A 19,791-nucleotide genomic window follows, 5' to 3' on the forward strand; every position below is an offset into this window, starting at 1 on the left:
TCTGTTTTTTTTCTCTCTCTCTCTCTCCTTTCTCTCTCTCCCTGGCTGCATTCCCTCGTGCAGTAAACAGTATGGAAGGAAAAGACCATCAGTGGTGAACCCTTCTCTCCACTTCAGGCAGTCTGAGCTTGACAAGCTTACAGTGAAGAAGTCTTTGTGTGCTAACTTGAATAAACTGCCGGCCACATATTATGGCTGTGCGAACACTACAGTCCGACGGAACATTAACTCAATGTTTTGATTTACGTCACACATAAAATTAGTTACGTCCAATGGAACCCAAAATGAAAATTAAAGGTACGTCTGATGGAACTTTACCCAAATGCTTTCAGTTACGTCCGATGAAACCTGGAAATGAAATTTAAGTTGCGTCCGGCTTATTCCAAAGGTGTACTACATTTGAGTGCCAAGAGTGCTGCATTTCAAAAGTGTATTGGCTATGTTGCATGGCATAACTACCAGCATACACCAAAGGCAGACAAAAAACCTCAGAGTGCTGCCATGCAAATACAAACTGCTTCTTGAATACCCGCAAATTGTGTGAACCTATTAGATACAACAATAAACAGAGTACAAATATCTCCTGTTGCAACCGTACTTCACTCATAACCCCAACATACTGGTTACTTTTGAACGGTTTGTTTCGGTACTTTGTTTCATGATGGTCATGCTTGTGAAGTGTCTGCAGCTTTTAAATTTTAAAAATCACATGTTCAGCTCGTCTGTTAACTATAAAAAAAGCAATGACTCCCCATCCATCGAGTTTCTGAGCCACATTTAAAAACGAGAAGTTTAGGCTGGAAGAAAAATTGCCAGCCGAGTGCCTATTACATTCAGCTACATATTGCAAATGTTACATGGTTGGCTATTCCTTGATCCACAATGCTGTTAATTGTTTGTTCGTTTGCCTGCGCATGTCTTATTTGTGGCCCTAATTAACTGAAAGCCCAATAATTGCCGTTTAGCACCCGACTGTCCGTGCTTTAAAACTACATGTTCTTTAATAGTCGTAGCACTGGTACGTGAACCAAGGTAGCTGCGGCGCTCAATCAAGCGAGAAGAATGGGGACGCGTCAATGGAGAATGGGAGCGACATACAATTGTCCTCCAGGCCACCATTTGCATAAGGTTATCGATACTATTGAGAATTTGCACCCAGAACTCACTGTTAGAGCGAGTCAACGAATAATTTACTATTCATGCAATGGCTGCAATTTTTTGTCCGGTGCTTTGATGTGCTGGAATCCAAACTAGTTCAAAATGATGTCATTAAAAGAAAAGTGAGCATAGCGCTGTGGTGTTAAATGGCAATTGTAGGACTTTCAGTTAATTAGGACCACAAATTAGACATATGCAGGCAAATGAACAACCAATTAACAGCATTGTGGACCAAAGAATAGCCAACCATGTAACATTTTCAATATGTAGCTGAATGCAATAGGTGCTCGGCTGGCAATTTTTTCTTCCAGCCTAAAATAAACAAATGTGGCTCAGAAACTATGGATGGGGAGTCATTACTTTTTTTTTTTTATATAGTTAACTTACCAAGGATTCCATACTCACGAGCCAGGGTGAATAAATTCTTGCAGTTGAACAACGACCGAGGTGATATACATACAATGCTTACAAATTGAGATTGAAGCAAAAAAAAACGCAATTTCTTTGGTGTGTAATAATGAATCCTACACTTACCTGGCCTACTGCCTATCACATCAATCAACCAAGCAGATCGGATTCGCCCATAAAAACATTTAATTAGCACAGATATTTCACAGGGAGAGATGGGACAATTAACGGCATGCTGACCTAAAATGTCTTTAGAGCTACACAGTTCACAGAATATAGTTCTTATAGATAGTAGTCTTGCACATTCGCGGTCGTAGTTGGATTCCTAGTCGTCTCAGTAGTGCCGATGTAGACATGAATCAGGCCATGTGGACATTTGGCATCGAGAGACCAGCCGTCGCCGCCAGAAGCCAGGGGTGCGTTTCGGAACTGCTGTCAGTGCAAAGCCCGAGCGTCTCAGCCCGGTATCCCAGCTGGTCTTTGTTCCATATTCTGGAGCCGTTGATGGTGCGTTGGCGTGGATTGTAGCCTTACTCCAAAGTTGTAGCATGGAACTGATGTCTTGAAGCGCCAGATTCCGCCCAGGGTCTGACAAAGCTGGGCCCCATTCCAGGAGTGTAGCCTTACTACACATCAATGTTCGCATACTTTAAAACTTGCTCCTTCAAAGGGGGGGGGGTTGCTTATCACACCATCACGCAGTTGCCGAATTCAACCGTTACCTAGCCAGCCCTTAAACCGTCAAGATAAAAAGAAGCATGCTTGCAGAATAAAAATGACAACCCTGGCTGTGAATTTAGAAAAGAAAAAAATTAGAATGATGTGGCCTAGGAAGAGGATCGTCAGGCAGGCTGCTGTGCTGAGTGGCAGTCAATGCACACTTTTGTTCTTTTTCACAAACACAATGTGCAAAGGTAGGTTGTGTGGGGGGTGTTCACTCAAGCGGCACAAATTCCAGGGGTCCCCCAATTGGCTTTTCCAAGCTCTCCAAGTACACATAGTCCTCTGGAAAAAGAATAAAAAAAGAATTTTTTTTTGTTGCACAACAAGGACTAGAAGAACTGAAAGTTGGGTGTGTTGGTGTACGTCCATGATTGAAAAAGCACTATTCAAAAATGAAGACAAAGCAAGAGACACAAGACGAAGGGCTCGTCTCTCTTGCTTAATCTTCATTTCTGAATAACATGCGCAATTTTTAATCATCAACAAGGACTACAAAGATACACGGTCTTGCATTCTGCAACAGGCATATGGACTACAGATTCGTTACGAGAACATGATGCAATGAATGGCTTCAATCTAAAAATTTCCAGAACTTACAGGAGTGCTGACACAAAATTACAGTTGAGATAACTATGTAAAAAGCTTCCTTTGCATATAAAGATATCTCCCAGGAAGTCAACACTAACCGTTCCGTATACCATATTTTAAATCAATTTTAATCTGCATGCACAAGGAAGCTCAGAATGGATAACCTGTTGGCATCAGCACCAGCATGACGTGTTCAGTGAATCGCAACCAAGTGCGCATGTCAAGGCTACCCTCGTGTAGCCAAGGTGCTGGCTGTTGTAAGCGCACACTGCTCCACCTTGTGTATCATGTCAGTTTTAGGGATGATGTCACGCTTCTCTTGTGTGTGCGACCACGCCCAGTCCGGCTGCGGTGCGACGAGGGCAGTGACGTCAATAGTGCTGTCCTGCCATGGCGGCCGCCTTGGTGTTTGTTCCTTGGAAGCCAAAACTGACTGAATAAACGAGGCTGTAAATGATTATGTACGCTGCAGTTGACCATCTAATGTGCCATTCTATGATTGCTGGACTGGTAAGCACCCATAGCAGCGGGGAAAAAAAAAAAAAAAAAGTAACATGAAATTTTGTGTCAGTACAGTCGAACCTGGTCATATTGAAGTAGCATTGGGACAGCAACTTCGTTTGTTATAACCGATACTCAATGTTACAGCAGAGGTAAAAATCGGCTATAACAAATAGACAATCTGGCTTGTGCAAAATACTTGGTCCAAAAAGGCATTTTTTAGGCTTCCAACCCACTATAAACAAGGTAACCCTTACTCCTTGTTGCATTTCAAGCTCAATCAACCAGGACATGAGTACGTGAAATTACAACAGAACAGAGTTCACTTGAGAAAACGGGACTGCGTCTGTTTATTTGATGAAGGATGCGATCTTCGTCTGGTGGCTACTCACAGCTCTGAACAGGATGAAATTTTCCACAATGTCCACAAACAAAAGGCCCTTTATACTACTGCAGTTTCGGATGCAGAGGGTTTTTCCAAGTAGCTGCTCAGCCTCCTGGTAAAATAGTTCTTCGTTATATCTGATATCACAGGCGGCCCTCACGGTTTTAGCTTCGTTATAAAAGAATAAGTGTCACTGAAATAAAGCGTGATCAACCAAAGATCGCATTTAGTTTTCTACAGCCGATAATTCGCTATATCAGTGTTCGTTATAACGCGGTTCAACTGTACTCCTTTAAGTCTGTCCGCTTGCTTTGAAAGCGAAAGCCTCTCAATTATCAAAGACTTGTGTACTCCTACATCATGTTTGCATTCCTTTGCTTTTGTTTCGTCGTACCACGCCAATTATTCCGCCAGGCAGACCAGCCACAACGCACACGGCAGCTTCGATCCCCACAGCCACAGCTCTCCTCTGCGCGCACCTGTTCTAGTCCTCTGCCACCGCGTTCACCTGTCAGGAGGCACGCACTTGGCACCTACTCTGGTGACCTGTGTTCACATCTCACATGAACCCAAATGCGATTTTATTAGATGCAAAGCATCTCATCAACCCTCTGTCATCCGGCGTCCGCACCTCTCCTCTCCACAACAGCTGTGATAACGCCGCTCTCTCTCCCCTCCTCTCCACACCACCAGTGCATTAGGGCGCGCTCCTCCTCCTCTCCCCTCTGCACACCAGCTGTCCAATCACGCGCGTGCGCGCTACTCCTCCTCCTCTCCACTCCCTCTGCTCTGCAAATAAACCCGTCCGCGCTCCGCTCAGTTGCTTCTTCGGTACTGCGCTGTCCGATGACTGCAAATGGACGCCAACGATTCCGTCAGCGAACTGGCTGGCACACCAACTAGCGCCAGCTGGCACACTGTCAGAACCGCGAGCACCTCCGAAGACAAGGCTGCACAGAGGAGAGCTCGCGACGCCGCAAAACGTTCCGCACTACTCGATAAATAAAGAAGACATTTAATACGCTACTACACGTGTCTTTAACAACCAATTAACACTACTACTCCACGGCTTTGCATCCCCTCAGGGTTCCCACGTGGGAAGATGGTGTAATTTTTTTTATTAAAGCAAAAGCTTTCTTGGTGTTCTGTCAGAAAACTAATGCTAAACACTAATTTCCCCATTGACCAGTTGGTCAGCTGAAAAGCTCCGATAAGGTCTCTGGACACACAATGTGTGCGTGGAACCGGGCTTCCGTTGTGTTAGAACGGTTACTTGCAAATCGCGAAAAAGGAATGATTCTAGATGAGACAGAGCGCGGATAGATCATGAAAGAGTGCAATTGTATGCCTTTATCTCATAGTTGCCACATATCGGCATACACATTTAGACGTGTTTACTTAGTGCACAAAAAAATGGCTGACAATTGCCATATTTTTGAGATTCTGAGCACCCCCTTTTTTTGCAAGATCGCAATGCCCAAAGTGCTTAGATTCGAAAAGCCTAAATTTGCATTTCGTGCTTCTCTCAACTTTCTTTGGGAAGGTACGATAGATTTTTTTTCTCTTCACAGCGACAGCTATTTCAGTGCCATTTATGTCGATGCTGATGATGGCACTTATTTTTCGCGTTTGAAGACACATCTAAGGCTTTTGACTGAAGTGCTGCGCGTGTTGAGAGGTAGAACAGGCAGTGCGGTGCAAAGTAGTGGCAATGCGGGTGTGAACAGGGGAGAACGAAAGGTTGTTGCATTTGTAGGGAACAGCGAACCCCAGTGGGGTCTGCGATGAAAAAGAGCCAACAGCGCCAGAAGAACGTCTGTGCTTGGCATGGTGCATCCCATTAGTTTGCACCCCCCTCAGGCACATGCAAACCACAGGCCCCGAAACAGGGACATGTCTGTGGTAAACTAAGTGCACGATAAGCATCGAGTAAGACCTATACCATCTGCAAGCTATGAATCCCGTGGAAAATCTTAGAAAGTCGCACTGACCTAACCAATAATGGGTCCTACTCACGGAGCAAAAATAAGACAGGAGGGGAAATGAGGCTTTCTAGCGCGGCCAGATAATGTCACAAGCGATCTTTTTAGGCTAAGCTAGCGGCATCTGCCGCGGGTGAAGAAACTGCAGGACCACCGCGATTGGCATTTCACTGCGCAGTTACAAAATGAATTGCGGCCGCTATCATTTGGTCCATCAGGTGCCGCTACCCTCTCCTTCGCCGCCGCAGCTATGAAGCTTTGCAGTCAGCCTTGGTTTCCGTTGTGAAATTATCTGGTTAGCTCACCCGCGCTTGCTGCAATGGACTGTTTCACCTCCTATATATTCTTGCTCCATGGTCCTACTCATCAAGTGCTACCCTATCTCTTGCACGGGCAAACAATAGTGCGCCGCGCACAAGCGGGGTCACTGGCGCACCCAGCTTTATTGAACAAGATGTTCCCGGCAGAACACGACCCCATCTGCCCGTTCTGCAAAAAAGACGCAAGGGACCCTGCCGCACATACTGGCGGAGTGTACTGAGCTCAAGAATCCCCTATCTTCCCTCCCCCTTCCCCCCCTACCCGAGCGATGGGAGATCTTGATGTCCAGCCCCGACCTGTCGACGCAGCAAGAGCTCGCGTCCAGGGGCCAGGAGCTATTGGACTCATATGGGACTCGTGAATAGGGTTCCACCCCGTACGACGCCTGCGAGCGTCACCTGAAATGGGCCCAGCGAAAGTTGTTTCTCTCTCTCCCCCCCTAGTTACTCATTGTCTGACACTGGATAACGATGTGTCCAGATGAAACATTTCTCATCTGCTTGCAGCCAATATTCTGAACATGCCTTTCAAAAAGGACGTCCTCACTTGTGGAGTTTCATTTATCCACGTTTAACGATTCTGCTTACAGAGCTAACCGAAACAACACTAAACATTGCTGGGCCTTGTTTTATTTCATGCTTCCAGATTTGCAGTAGCCAAAGAGCCCACTGCTTACTAAGCAATGCAAGTAGGAGGAGTGTAATGGATGAATGGTGACTGCTTACACGGCGAGGCCACCGTATTTTCAAAACGGAAGCTTACCCATCATAAGGCAGTCAGCAATGGTCGGGACGATGGGCAGCGCAAATTCTGGAGGCGTGGATGGGGTAGCGGGAGCTGCCTCGTGCTTCTGGTGCCAGGCGACACCACAAACGTCCCTTAGGATGGCCAGGTGCTTGTCGTCGAGCTTGAACTCGTCGGGGATGTCAAAGAGGTTCTCTGAACATGGCGGGGGGGAAATTGAAAGAAACGACAGCCAATGACCTAATGGAACAAGGCCAACTAAGGGGAAAGAGCACCAAAAGGTAAAAAGCAACCGCTCACAATATGGTGTGGAGTAGAAGTACACATAATATCCCTGCCACACTAACGCCCGAATGTCATTTGAACCAAATGTCATTTGACTCAAATGCCAAGTTGTGCTGCTCCACTGGGTTTTGAAATGCCATTCGGCTTTTCATATGGGGCTCTTTAATGCCATTTCTAGCACACTCGCACACAGCAATCCAAGTCAGCATAAACACATACATTACTGGTGTACTTAAAACCAACAAAATATTCTTAATTGTGGGACTTACTCCTTGTTCACTTAAATCATGATATCAAGGTGTAATGCTTCCATACTCTCAGCACAGTGCGAACAAGCGACAAACCAGTGTGGTCAGACAGCACAAAAAAAAACCTCAATTGCGATTCAGAAATAAGCAAAAACCATGTCAAAGCTTACCTTATTGATAATTTGACATCATTTTAATGCTAAAGACTGCCGATAAATTGGATTGTTGCATTATTGTGTAAAAACAGAACTCGACAGCAGTAGCGCCACACAGCACGGTGAGCGATTGTTAAAGGAGTACTGACACGAAATTTTTATGTTACGTTTTTTTCGCTGCTATGCGTGCCTACCAGCCCACTAATCATAGAATGACAGATTAGACGGTCGAGCGCAGCGTAAATATTCATTTACGGCGTCGTTTATTCGTGCCAGTTTCGGTTTCGACTGAAAAACGCCGAGCGGCCGCCATGACAGCATGTATAACATGACGTCACCATTCTTGCCGTATCGCTGCCTCCCTGGAAGCGCGCGCGAGCGGGCGCACGCGCGCGCCCAGACCGGCCGAGGTTTTCGCCGTCCCCACAGGCCCGGGCAGCATGACGTCAGTCCCAAAACCATGACGTGTACACACGCCCGAGCAGCGCGCGCCAACCACAGCCAGCGCGTCGGCTTCGTCACGGGAGCCCCGACGTCGGCAGTTTGGGGCACGTAGCAGATGATGTCACGTCGGCCCGCTCTGGGCTTTCTCGTGCGGGCGAAGATTAAAATGGATTTTAAATATGTTTCGCTGAACGGTTGATGTTGAAACTTGCTGGGAGATATCTCCTGATAAAAAGGAAGCGTTTTACATAGTTATCTCAGCTTTGAAATTTCGTGTCAGTACTCCTTTAAAGCTTTCAAATGCCATCGCAATTGTAGAGGATCACGGCGGATTCTGAATGGCATTCGAAGCACCACATTTGAGTCAAATGACATTTAGTTTAAATGACATTTGGACCCAAGTGTAGCTGGGGTACAAGACTGCTGGTGTGTTATAGGGCGAGGTCATGATTACGTGCGATAGGAAACATGAGCTGTAAAAAGTTGATCTATGCCAAAAGCTTAAAAACACGTTCAAACGGAATCCTGGGATTGTCAGCGAAAAGGAATGGTGGGTTTAGTGAAATACTGTTGGTAAAGTTCAAGAAAATGTTTGCATTGCATGTGTGCAGTGTAATTAGAGCATTAAGTACAGACAGGCCCTCTCCACACCTGCTCACGGGGGTCTTGGAAATCGTGATGACCAATGCAGCAGATGACAAATTGTAGGGACCTCTCATTTGCAATGCAAAAATGCAACGGGAGCAGCGACAGAGTTTATTAGCCGCATTTGCGATGTGGTTCAGGACCTTTTGCAGGCAAGACCTCACGAATGCAGAAGTGGTGAGTTGCAAGAGGGTAGCAGGGTACAAGAATTTTAAGCATGAAAACCCACCCAGACTGCGTCAGAAAGGGGGAAGCACTGAAATACTTTTGCATTTCAACTGCTTTTACAATGGTGAGAAGGAATAATTTTCATGAATTTTGGCCATGCAATGCCTAAAGCTTCAGGATTGCTGAGACAATGTTCATAACATCAACCTCAAATGAACATGAACACCAACATATCAGAAGGGTCAACACGTTCTTGGCTCGAGCAGAATATGCCCATTACAAAGAATGCGCTCACCATCGTCGTCGTGCGGGTGCATTTCCTCTATGTCCGACACGTCGGCAGCATCTTCCTCATCCTGTGAGAACAGAGAAGGTATCACTTGGCATCAATGTGACTGGTTGCGTCATAAGCACGAGGAGAAATGGCAGTTGTCAGCAGAAAAACATCCGGGGTCACAACTTCATTTTTTTTAAACAGGGTGAGCAAGGTGCGCATCGAGAGAAATGATCAACACTTTTAGCCTCTCACGATGGCAGAAAAAAAGAGTGGTTGTACGCACTGGACAGCCAGCAAACCGCACACTCATTTATGAAAGGAATGGAACCAGAGTTGTGTAGACAAAACAGAGCCAGGTACTTACCTAATCTAACTGCCTCAAATTTTACCCTAACCTCAGGTTGCCAAAATGAATGTTTAGAGCAAAAACAGCAATGTCACGAAAACCTTTTTCCTGGCTGCTTCCCAAACGACTGTATCGACATCAAGGGCACTCACGGTCAGCTCCAAGTCAGAGACGGCCGCTTCGGGGGTCAATTCACGCCACTCAGGGGTGCTTATCAGCTCAACCCTGTCCATGCCCGCTCCCGCCAAACCTGAAAACCAGCATAGGAAAAAAGAAAAAAGAAAGGTCTACTTGTGTGGGACAGGTAGTGTGAACAAAGTGTAGTCTCACTACATCCCTTGGTATCCTGTCCCTTTCCCCCCGTCCACAGCTGCTTTAAAGATTCCCTTGCAGCGCTTATGATGAGTACTGGACACCCATGGACAATGTGGCCAAACAGGCAAACAGTTTACGTTGAAGAAGAAAGGTGGCTTGCCTGGGCCGAAATCCTCCGCCCCAGGTGCACTCGGCGGAGACAAACTGTGGCTGGAGCAGTCATCAATGGCGCCCAAGCTGTCTTCCTCCGGAAGCACATACGAGTCCTCTGTTAAGGAGGAAAAAGAAAAGCCACAATTGAGCACACACAGAAGTGAGTGATTGGTGTGGTTGGTTGGTGTGCCTTGATAAGAACAGAGGGAGTTGCGATAAACTGGATGCAACCCACACGCACGTACGCACATCTAACTCACTGCTGCAGTGCTCAAAGGACTAGTGCTCGCTAACAGGCACCCGAGAGGTGCACACCCAGGTTTCACTTCAGTGAGCCGAAGCAGCAAAGGACTTGCTCCATTGAACGAGGCAGCAATTGTTACATTGAGAGAGGCAGGAATTCGTCTACGCACGCGAGATGTGTGCAGAAGGTGGTCCAACATAGTGCCAGTGCCCTTATTGAGTCCTCCCAGGCAAGAGATGGTGCTTACCTGAGCAGTCGAGTGGAAGACGCATGGCTTCGATTGACGTGTGCAGAAGAGCCTTTTCGTCGGGACTCTGCAACAAAGGGAACAGCTTGGAGCACAGCCCTCGCGCAGAAGTGGTGGCCTGGCTACAAAGATGCCGTTGCACGGAGTGTGCAGATAGGGTCATCACACTACATTTGCACACCAAGGATGATTTGTTGTCCGCGTGTGATTAAGAAAGGACAGGAGTTGGCAAATTTTACGCACATGCAGCGGTGCAGGTACAACCAACTAACAGCCACCCGTAATCCCAAATACGAACAGCTGTGTAGCATGTGCTCACAATTGTGACTGAGCAAGGCGGTAGATTCAGGTGCCCCTGTTTCGGCACAATTACGAGTACCGTCACACTCCTTCGGGTGTACTTTTGGTCTCACAAATGTTGAACAAACGTGCGAAATCAAGTACCGCTCAACACGCAGACAGTGCTCTTTCTGCCTATGCAACCTACTTCCAAAGAAAACTGGCAGCAAGATTACATTGCAAGTGTTCACGAAAAATTCGCGTGCCTTTAAGAGGACAGGAAGCTGGAACCTCTGTCACAAAGTATGAAGCCCGGAGTAGACTCTAGCACTGCTGAATGCAGCCCGCTCCCAACCACAGCCCACACAAGAAACTGCTGGGTTCATAAACAATTGGCATGCAACTAATTGACACCCACCTCAGTAACACTGCTCAGAACAGGCACGCCGCATTCTGGTGACGACTTGTGAAGGCAGGTGCTTGCGACAGCATTGTGCGCTGCCACGACTCCTCGCAGCTCCACCCCATCTGGGCACACAAGCAGGCACCGAGAGCGAGGTCAGTGATTCGCTACTGAACAATTAAGGGGGCACATGGCTCTTGAAACAATTTCTTTTAATTTTCAAGTAGTCTTTGTTAAACTTGTCAGTCTGGCTGCTTTTTACCCCACTGATTTCAAATACAGTAATCCCTCGTTATAACGAACTCGCTTTACTCGAAATTTCTTCTGGTCCCAATCCAAATGCATGCATTTTAGACTGCATTACTCGAAGCGCACGAAGAGCTGGACCCGTTTAGAGCGAAGTGTGGTGAGTGGAGGCGTCCCCGGCCGGCGGCGCCCCAGCGGTGAGTCATATGGTCAACATGGTGGGTTAACAAGCTGGTGTTTCCTGGGCAATTTTCTCAAGCCGGTCCCGCTCTATTTGCCACCCGACTTCAGAGAAATGGCCCAAAAGTGTGGTAGGGTGATGGAACTTTGTTCCTAGACATTGGTCAATAGCGTGGACGCGACAGTACGCGACCACTGACACTCGAAGCGCAGAATTAGCAGTGTCGTCGACAGCAGGGCGAGGAAAAACTTGTTTTGCAGACTTCAAAGCTGCACACCTCAAGAAAAAAATTGCCCAGTGATCATGGAAGGCCTCTGGTGCAAAACCGGTCAGTTTTCGTGATTGCGTTGTGTACCCACAATAAGCGGTTAATCGTTTTTTGAGCTCAACAAACACAACCTCTGACTCCAATTACGGCATTTGCGGCACTTTCCAGTGCGAAACTCTGGTAGCGTTCCGTGACGCCCGCACCTGCCCCCTACAAAAGTGGCCACTGTCCTCCCCTCCTGATGCGCTTAACAGTCTGGGAGGAGTTAGGATACCAGTCACTGCTTGGGCCAATTGGAACAGGGGTTCCTCGTGCCCGGCAAAAACGTGAAACAGCTAAAGCTCACTGCCTTTTTTGCACCTGAGTAAAGTTTTGCTTCACTGAATACATTGGGTTTTTATTCTGCGCACTTGTGGCGCAGTTGAATCTCCACTACTAAAGCTTTTCCAGAGTGGTCGCTTATATCGAAATACCGCTTATAACAAAATTTTTCGTGGTCCCCCCTGACTTGGTCCCCCCCCCCAGTAATCCCCCTGACGAGGGATTACTGAATGTCATTACTTTTTCAGCTGGCCAATTAGTTCCCAAGATAATCAGAGATAACTAGTCATTTTTGGAGGAACAACAGACAACAGTGTTAGCCATAAAACTAATCTTTATCAAGTTGAGGGTTTGACTGCATACCATCTGGTCAGGAAACACTTGAAATGGTTTACTGGTCACTGACCAAAGTCAAAATATACAAATGACTATTTTCCAATGCCAAGAACCCTGGTGAATGCAGTAAGAGAATCGGTTTTTTTGGTGCACTGCTTGGAACTAATTTTACAGCTCATTTGTTGTTTGAAATGGGCACTCGAAATGGTTCCTTGCCACTGGTGCCACCAAAGTTTACTAAGTTGTAAAATTAGTTCCAAGTGGCGCATCAAAAAACTTCTCCAGGGTTCGTACGGGCTTCAAAAGCTAAAATTCAAGGGTTTTCAAGGACTTTCAAGGACCAGAAAACACATTTTCAAGGTCCCCATCTTATGTTTTATCTGGGATTATTTATAACTTTTTCAACACAATGCAAAATTGTGTTATTGCCCAATACCCAAGAACATTACTGCACATTCAGGTAGGCGCTATAGGTTCATGAACGCTGTCCCAGCTTTATTTTTTATTTCATAGTTTGTATTTAGAGGTTTTTCTTTTTTCTTGGCGTTTTGCTTAGGCTGTTTGATTTCAAAACTTAGTTAATATTGCCTGCATCTCCTGCTTTGTCAGCAAGAGTACCAGCTGAAATTAACTCAGCAAGTGTTGCTGCAAGGTAGGATGAACTATGCACACGTCCTCCATTTGCACGTAAAAGCAAATGCAGATGGAGCGTATGAGGCACAGCAAACATGCAATGAAAGGCCGTCTACAGACTAGATGGAACATGCAAGATAGAGAACAGAAGCCGGCTTTCACGGGATTGTATCGTGACATGAATTCTATTGAGGAGTGCTGCTCCCAATGTTGCCTCGTAATAATGAGAATCCACAACTCGTAATTTCACGCAATACACTGAAACTTGATTGTTACAATGTTTCTTTACATTTTTAACACGTAAAACTGATAACAAACACTTTAAATTCTTGTGGAAAAAATGGGGCCATTGGTTCTCTCCAGAAAAATCAAGGGTTTTCAAGGACCCTTTAAAAATTCCAGGACTTTCCAGGCCTTGAAATTTACACGTCTAAATTAAAGGGTTTTCAAGGACCTGTGCGAACCCTGCTTCTCTTATTGCATTCACCAGGGTTCGTAGTATTGGAAAATTAAACATTGCAGTTTTATGACTAACACTGTTTCGTCTATTGTTCCTCCAAAAATAACAAATTATCTCTAATTATCTTGGGGACTGATTGGCTGACTCAAAGAATAATGGCCTATTTGAAATCAGTGGTAAAAAGCAGCAAGACTGACAAGTTTCACATAGTTTACTTGAAAATTAGAAGAAGCTGTTTTAAGAGCCCCTATGCATAGCATGCAAAATTCATTGCCTAGTTAGTGGCCTGTATAACTGGTGCCGATTGTGGGTCTTGATAATGCAAGGCCAGCCAAATGCAAACTGAGTTAAAGACTGAACGTGAAATACGAGTAGCGCGAGGTGCAACTAAAATAAATAAAATTAATACAGAATAATTCCATAAAAAACAGTAAGCACAAGTCTCGCTTGTAGCGCAAACGAGAGGCAAGTGCAAGATGAGGGGGATTTCACAAAATGCACGGCTGTCCCTAGCACCTGGAGGAGTTCTACAGCTTGCATGCAGGTTGTGCTGGATTTTAAAAAAATAATACGCCAGTGGGGCTAAGCAAACAGGTGGTAGAACATCAGCAGAAATTCGTACTAAGACATTATCCATTGTCCCATACCGCTGAAATGGAAGTCCCTTCTCAAGGGAAACTGCCTTCCCAGCATGCAACTCACCACTCGACACGGCCCGCTGCAGAGAGGACGCACAGGGCTCGGCCGACTGAAGCTTGCTGCCAAGGACCTGCAGATGGGGATTCACTAAGTGCCCTTCCATTGAACCATTGCTAAAAAAAATTTTACTTAACTGGGAAATTTGCACAGAGCACAAACAGAAGTGCTTGCACACAGGCAGCGTTTGAAAATTTTTCTTTGACACGTGGAAATGCCTCAACTTGAGCTAGTCACCAACTAGAGCAACAAGAGATATGTAGGCTCGTGCAGCACTACATCCCCCGTTCTCCCTTCTGTCTTTGGTGCTGTTTCTTCAGACCATCACAGCACTGGACACCAAAGGTTTTCAGCCCGCTTTGCATCCACACTCACAAAGAGCACTTCTGTCGGAGGTTTTAAATTCAGTATTGTGACCAGGGTGACGTCTACTCATGTATGTACGTTTGTTTCCTGGTGCAAGGGCAACACAGGCCAAAAAGCACCAACACAATGGTTTAGTCATTTCTGGTGCACTATTTTCAGAGAAAAAGTGTTATAGATGTGATGGGTTTTTAAAAACTGGTCAGTGTGGGGGGTTTATACAACCCTTCATTTAAAACACAAACGTGGAAGTTGAACAAACGATCATGAAGGTTCACTCAGAGCTCCCCTCCTCTCCGAGATCATGTGCAGTATCATCTGCGGTTTAAATATCCAATGTCTCAATATCCACTGTAAAGGAGTAGATGCAGGATCTGGCTCCTTTTGCCGTGCGTAAATATGTAAATATAGATGCGTAAATATAGATGCAGGGCCTTTCACTTCGCTGCTTACTGTGCCCACAGGTACGGGGGGGGGACAGTGCATCAGGAGTAGAAAGCAAGCTATCTCCAGCCACGGTGCTCGCCGACACCTCAGCTGCAGTGGAGTCCACAGACTGTGGGGCAACTTTCCAGGCAGCCGAAGTCAGCCTAGCAGAGGGTGGGAGTTGGACCAGGTCAGCATTGCTGCACTGGGTAGCCACCGAAACATGACTCCACCCCACCCCCCAGTGAGCAGCGTCAGCATAGCTTCCTGATAGAAGCATTTAATGTCTTCTTCAATCTTCTAGATAAGACAGGCTTGGGTTCTTTATAAATTCTCATCTTCGAATTTTTTGCAAGAACAGGAACAAACAGGGTGGGGTTCACCACAGTTGCAACACCTGAATTTTGTGGTACTGCACTCGTCTGCCTGGTGGTCATGCTTTGAGCACTTTGCACATGCCTTGCCCTCTACAGTTGTTTCTACTATGCCCACACCTTTAACATTTGAAGCCACGTCGCAGGTTTGGGATGTATGCTTATACCCGACAGTGAAAGAAGCCTGCTTTAACCGATCCTGGGGGTGTACTGCGATCAGATTTCAAGATATATGTTTGGTTTCAATTTCACTTCCATCATGCCACATAGTGATGCATCTAATGGCAGTTACTCCTTGCTCAAGCAAGCCTTTAACAATATCTGCCTCAGTTTCGTTTATAAGCTCAGTTTCCGAGATGGCGCCTTGGCAGCTCGGTGAGGTGTTAGTGATTTATAGGACTTAGTGTTAGTGATTTATAGAAGAGTCTACAGTGGACTGCAACTTGTGGCCTCCTGCCATAAGCAGAGAGGGTTTCGCGCACTCTTCCCAGTCCACACTGATGCCTCTGTACGGTACGGTACTCTGTACGGTACGCAAGCACAGCTCCACTGGCTGTGCTTGCAGTCCACTGGCAGTATTTCAGCATAAATTGCAGTCCACTGGCAGTATTTCAGCATTACATTGCGCTTATCCTCAACTGCAAATCTGTTAATCCATTTTTCAGAGCCCTGGGCCGTGGCACTGCAATTCATAACAAGAGGTTATATTAAAAGAAATGCGAACTCAGCTTCTGACGCATGACGCACCGTCTGGTTGCACTGTCAGTAAACTGCGCACATGCGCAGTTCTTTCAAAGCGTTTGAGAGTGTGGCCTTCATTTATGGGAAATGCTTGATTTTGAAGCGACGCCAATCATTTATTTTGGGGCGCCTCTTCACGCTGCATCGCCACTGAGCAGGATGATCCTCGAAGGGCATCATACTAGTTGCAATCAGCCTGCTGTGCGCTTGGCTCCCGAATGCAGTAGATAACAGGATGCTCAGTGTCGACAGAGCATAAAAAGACCCCGCTAAATAAACGACCGGCGTCGCTTCTTTTAACAGTAGGCCACACTCTCAGACGTTTTGCGAGAACTACGCATGTGCGCAGTTCACTTACGGTGCAGCCAGACGGAGCGGCATGCGTCGGAGGCTGTGTGCTCCGTTGTTCGTATTTCTTTTAAACCCCCTGTACAGTCGGCGTACCATTTGAGCAGGCCCGACTCCAAGCTTGCAGCAGTCAGTCACTGAACGAAGCTCGCACATGGCAACCTGCCCCTCGGAATGGATACTGAAATGGATGGACGTCGTCACTGACCCTGGCGCCAGGAAGCGGAGTGCTGTTCAGGTCCGACAGGGCCTGGCGTCCAACGTGACTGAGCACCGACTTGGGAATCGGATGCGGCATCTCCAGCCCTGCGCAGAAAAAGCATACTACAGGGGTAACTAGCTGCTCGCAGCAAGCTAGGCTATGAGCAGGTCTTTTGTCGACTGATTCACAATCACGTTCGCGTCTCGCACGAGCTGGTGTGGCAGCCCTACTCAATAGACTGGGACTGCATTTTGCGAAAGCTTCCCAAAGTGCGGGCACTGACTCTTAGCAAAACAAAAATTACAAGGTCGGGTCGAACTACAGGACTAGCGTCACTAAATAAAGGCTTATTTAGTGATACAAACCAGAACAATCCTGGTGGCGGGAAGTCACAAACATGGCCTCACCCAAGCAGCACAGGACAAAAGGAAATTACAAGCTTCGTTCGGAATAAAATTGCAACGAACACAGAAATGGTTTGAGACGCAGACTAAAGTTCCTACAGTCCGTAAAAGGCCAGGAGTCGGACGCCTGTCGCACGAAACCAGCGAAAACTTACCGGTGTTTGAAGAGTTGTCCGCGCGCGCCTTCGAGCGCACCGGGTTACCGAGGCTTGCTGTTCGCATCGGGGCATTCATGGCGCAAAGGTAGTGGGCCCTGGTTAGGGGCAGCCTCTGGGACAGCACAGTTCTGCAGGACCACTGACAATGCGTATTACAACGACGACTACGCCTGTCCGGTGGGCGTGAAAGCCGAGGCCACACACGAGCACGCTCCGACAGAATGGACCGAATCCACCGCCGCCACTCCAAGGTAAATATAAATGGTAGCGAAGGCTCGGGCAAAAAGCGGTTCAGAACCTATTGCCAGCGGCATCAGCATGGGGGCTTATGGGAGTGGCGATTGAAGCGCGACTAGGTGAGGAGGGAACAAACACTAGTAACAAAACACCAAGTTTTGTTCAACAATAAAACAACAATTATATTTTACGAACTATATTTATTTCTGAATCACATTTATTTAAGCACAGTGTATAAATAATTTATAAAAATGCCGTTCATTCTCAAAAACCTTTTTTGTAGCGCCCTCTGAAGAATGGCACATGTCATTGCTTTGTGATGCAGTCCTTGTAGTGATCGGAAAGGCGCTCCTAAAGTTCGTCTGCTAGGAAACGCCCCTCGCGTGTTTTGGTGGTGCACATTTGCATTCGTTTTTCCTTGTTAATTTGGTGTGAACTTAATTTTTGCCGTGCGTGGACTTGCGAGGTGCGTTGCATCGTCGGTGAACACGTTTAGTACAATGCCCGGCAGGCACGGTGAACTACGGGACGATGCTGCCAACGGTTGGAGCGGAGCGCTTTCGTCGGTACCTACAGAAACGATGTGCTGTACAAGTTGCAACAGCAACTCCCGTACAGCTGGCGTTTTACTGCACCATTTTCCTCTCATTTCCACAGGTAACGCGAAACTATTGTACTGTTAATATGTGTACGGGGGTTGTGTAAGGGGACGTGGTGGTGCTTCGAAAAAAATGGGTCTAAAGCTTTGTTATGTCACATTTATCTCTTGATTTCACCTCAGGCTGGCTCAGAGCAAGTTGTGTCAATTACTCTAGGACTTCTCGACGTAGTACCACTCGAATTTAAACGAGTCGCTTTAATTGTCTATCTCAGTGTCTTCTCTATTGCATTACAACGCTTGTAGTGCTCGTTGCTTCCCGCACTTGTATGCGCAAACATTATTTCCATCGCAGTACTGTGTTGCGCTGCTGCCAGATCTTTCCGGCTATGTGCTTTTACATACTGCCGTAGCTTTCGTTTGCATTGATCCATTTTTCCTCTTTTTACTTATCTGTTGCGACACTTGCCTAATAATGCAACCAGGAAATTGCAGGCGTGAATGCTGAGTGAACTTCTGTAGAAACCCTTGTCTACTTGATAAGACGCCGGGACAGCTGCAGTGTGCTCGCTGCACTTTCGTGAATCGGCATTCCTGCGGCCCGGTTTTCTACGTCAAGATGCAGTGCCTAGTTCTTTTCTCTTGTTTCGAAGTAGTTCTGCTGTTGACGCTTTCATTGCTCATAATGCTATGTGTTACGGGTAAAGTCAATTTTTCGGCGCGTAAGGAAAATCATAATGCATGTAGTGCCCACGAACATTTTGTACTTACTGTATACGTGCTCATTTCGTGCAGTGTGGTAAATTTGTTTTATGTTCATCCTGGAATAAAATTCAAATGTCTTGATTATAGCATGACTTCGCGTTATTTCTTCTCTTAGAACAGAAGTACACAAACTGAGCAAGCATTATATAACCTTGATCTGTACTTAAGGCACGCACGCCTACCTGCGTATGTGCGACGCAATTAAACTTAGCAGTGGCGTTGGTAGAAATTGGTATCGGGGTAAGGAGTGGGCACCTTTTTTATATAAAAGGGGGGCCGGGGAGAGTGGTCAAGTGTCATTTTGGGCTCTGTATCCCAAGGCAGAAAAAAAATTCCGGTCGGGGGGGGGGGGGGGGGTGTACGTTTGCCACCCGCTGCAATCAAAATAAACACCTGATTGCTTTTATACAGCAGTGGAAGGCATGAATGCAGAATAAAGGTTCAGAGAAGATGCAAGATGCTTTTATAAACACAGAGGCGAATCATACGACAGTATGCTAAAGTGCGTTTCTCTAGTCACGAGTATAAGCTGGCGTTGACTTGAAGCACACACGCCAAGGGGTCGCCAACTTGCGTCAGATGGCAATGAAATGAGCCCTCAGCTATCAGAGTCCTGCTAAGGGTGTTTTGAAGTCAAATTTTACCGCTAATGCCACCAAAATGACGTCACTTTCTGACCGGATCTTGCGTCACATCCTGTTTATTTTTTGTTCCGCCGGAAGTGTTCCCTCCTCACACAGATGGCGTTAAGCCCCATGAGCAGCTTAAGAGCCGCCATTTTCTGAACGTATGGGCTTCTATGGAAGCTTCGCTACCAGTTATATTTACCTTGGCCACTCTTTCAAACCGGCGTCGGCCACCGCCCTCTCAATAGTTGGGACAACAATTGAAAAAAAAAAAACGTTTGGTGCAATAAAATAAATAAAACTTAAAATAATTTGAAACGTCACAAAATAAAATTTTGTTTCTGAGGTAAAAAAACGGCAAGCGTTTTTGCTCGGCCCGGTGCTTGGCT

The 19,791-nt window shown here is 46.5% G+C and overlaps 1 protein-coding gene across 2 annotated transcripts; it reads right to left on the reverse strand.

Annotated features, from left to right (window-relative positions):
• Positions 1-1,729: 1,729 nt before the first annotated feature.
• LOC144172611 (uncharacterized) lies at positions 1,730-19,649 on the reverse strand. Of its 2 annotated transcripts, XM_077701262.1 has the most exons (11): positions 19,609-19,649; positions 17,174-17,416; positions 16,621-16,718; positions 14,167-14,233; positions 11,035-11,144; positions 10,338-10,404; positions 9,854-9,961; positions 9,531-9,628; positions 9,051-9,111; positions 6,829-7,005; positions 1,730-2,571 (listed from the first exon to the last, which is right to left on the reverse strand). In XM_077701262.1, exons 2-11 carry the CDS (start codon positions 17,250-17,252, stop codon positions 2,501-2,503), a joined length of 936 nt encoding a protein of 311 aa, XP_077557388.1. In that variant the 5' UTR covers positions 17,253-17,416; positions 19,609-19,649; the 3' UTR covers positions 1,730-2,500. The 2 variants fall into 2 exon arrangements, with proteins under 2 accessions (XP_077557388.1, XP_077557387.1); XM_077701261.1 differs by lacking the exon at positions 19,609-19,649 and having other exon boundaries at positions 17,174-17,437.
• Between the last annotated feature and the right edge of the window lie 142 nt (positions 19,650-19,791).

This window comes from Haemaphysalis longicornis, unplaced genomic scaffold (genome assembly GCF_048455015.1).
Source record: "Haemaphysalis longicornis isolate Haplotype H1 unplaced genomic scaffold, Haemaphysalis longicornis Haplotype H1 scaffold_246, whole genome shotgun sequence".
NCBI classification, from domain to species: Eukaryota; Metazoa; Arthropoda; class Arachnida; order Ixodida; family Ixodidae; genus Haemaphysalis; species Haemaphysalis longicornis.

Bases quoted from the DNA above. Each gene is read 5' to 3' on its own strand.
- LOC144172611 (XM_077701262.1), bottom strand. From the start codon at position 17,252: ATGAATGCCCCGATGCGAACAGCAAGCCTCGGTAACCCGGTGCGCTCG. The intron at 10,405-11,034 runs GTGGGTGTCAAT...CCTTTGTTGCAG, and splicing joins TTCTGAGCAGTGTTACTGAG to AGTCCCGACGAAAAGGCTCT. The intron at 9,112-9,530 runs GTGAGTGCCCTT...CTGTTCTCACAG, and splicing joins TCTCTGACTTGGAGCTGACC to GATGAGGAAGATGCTGCCGA.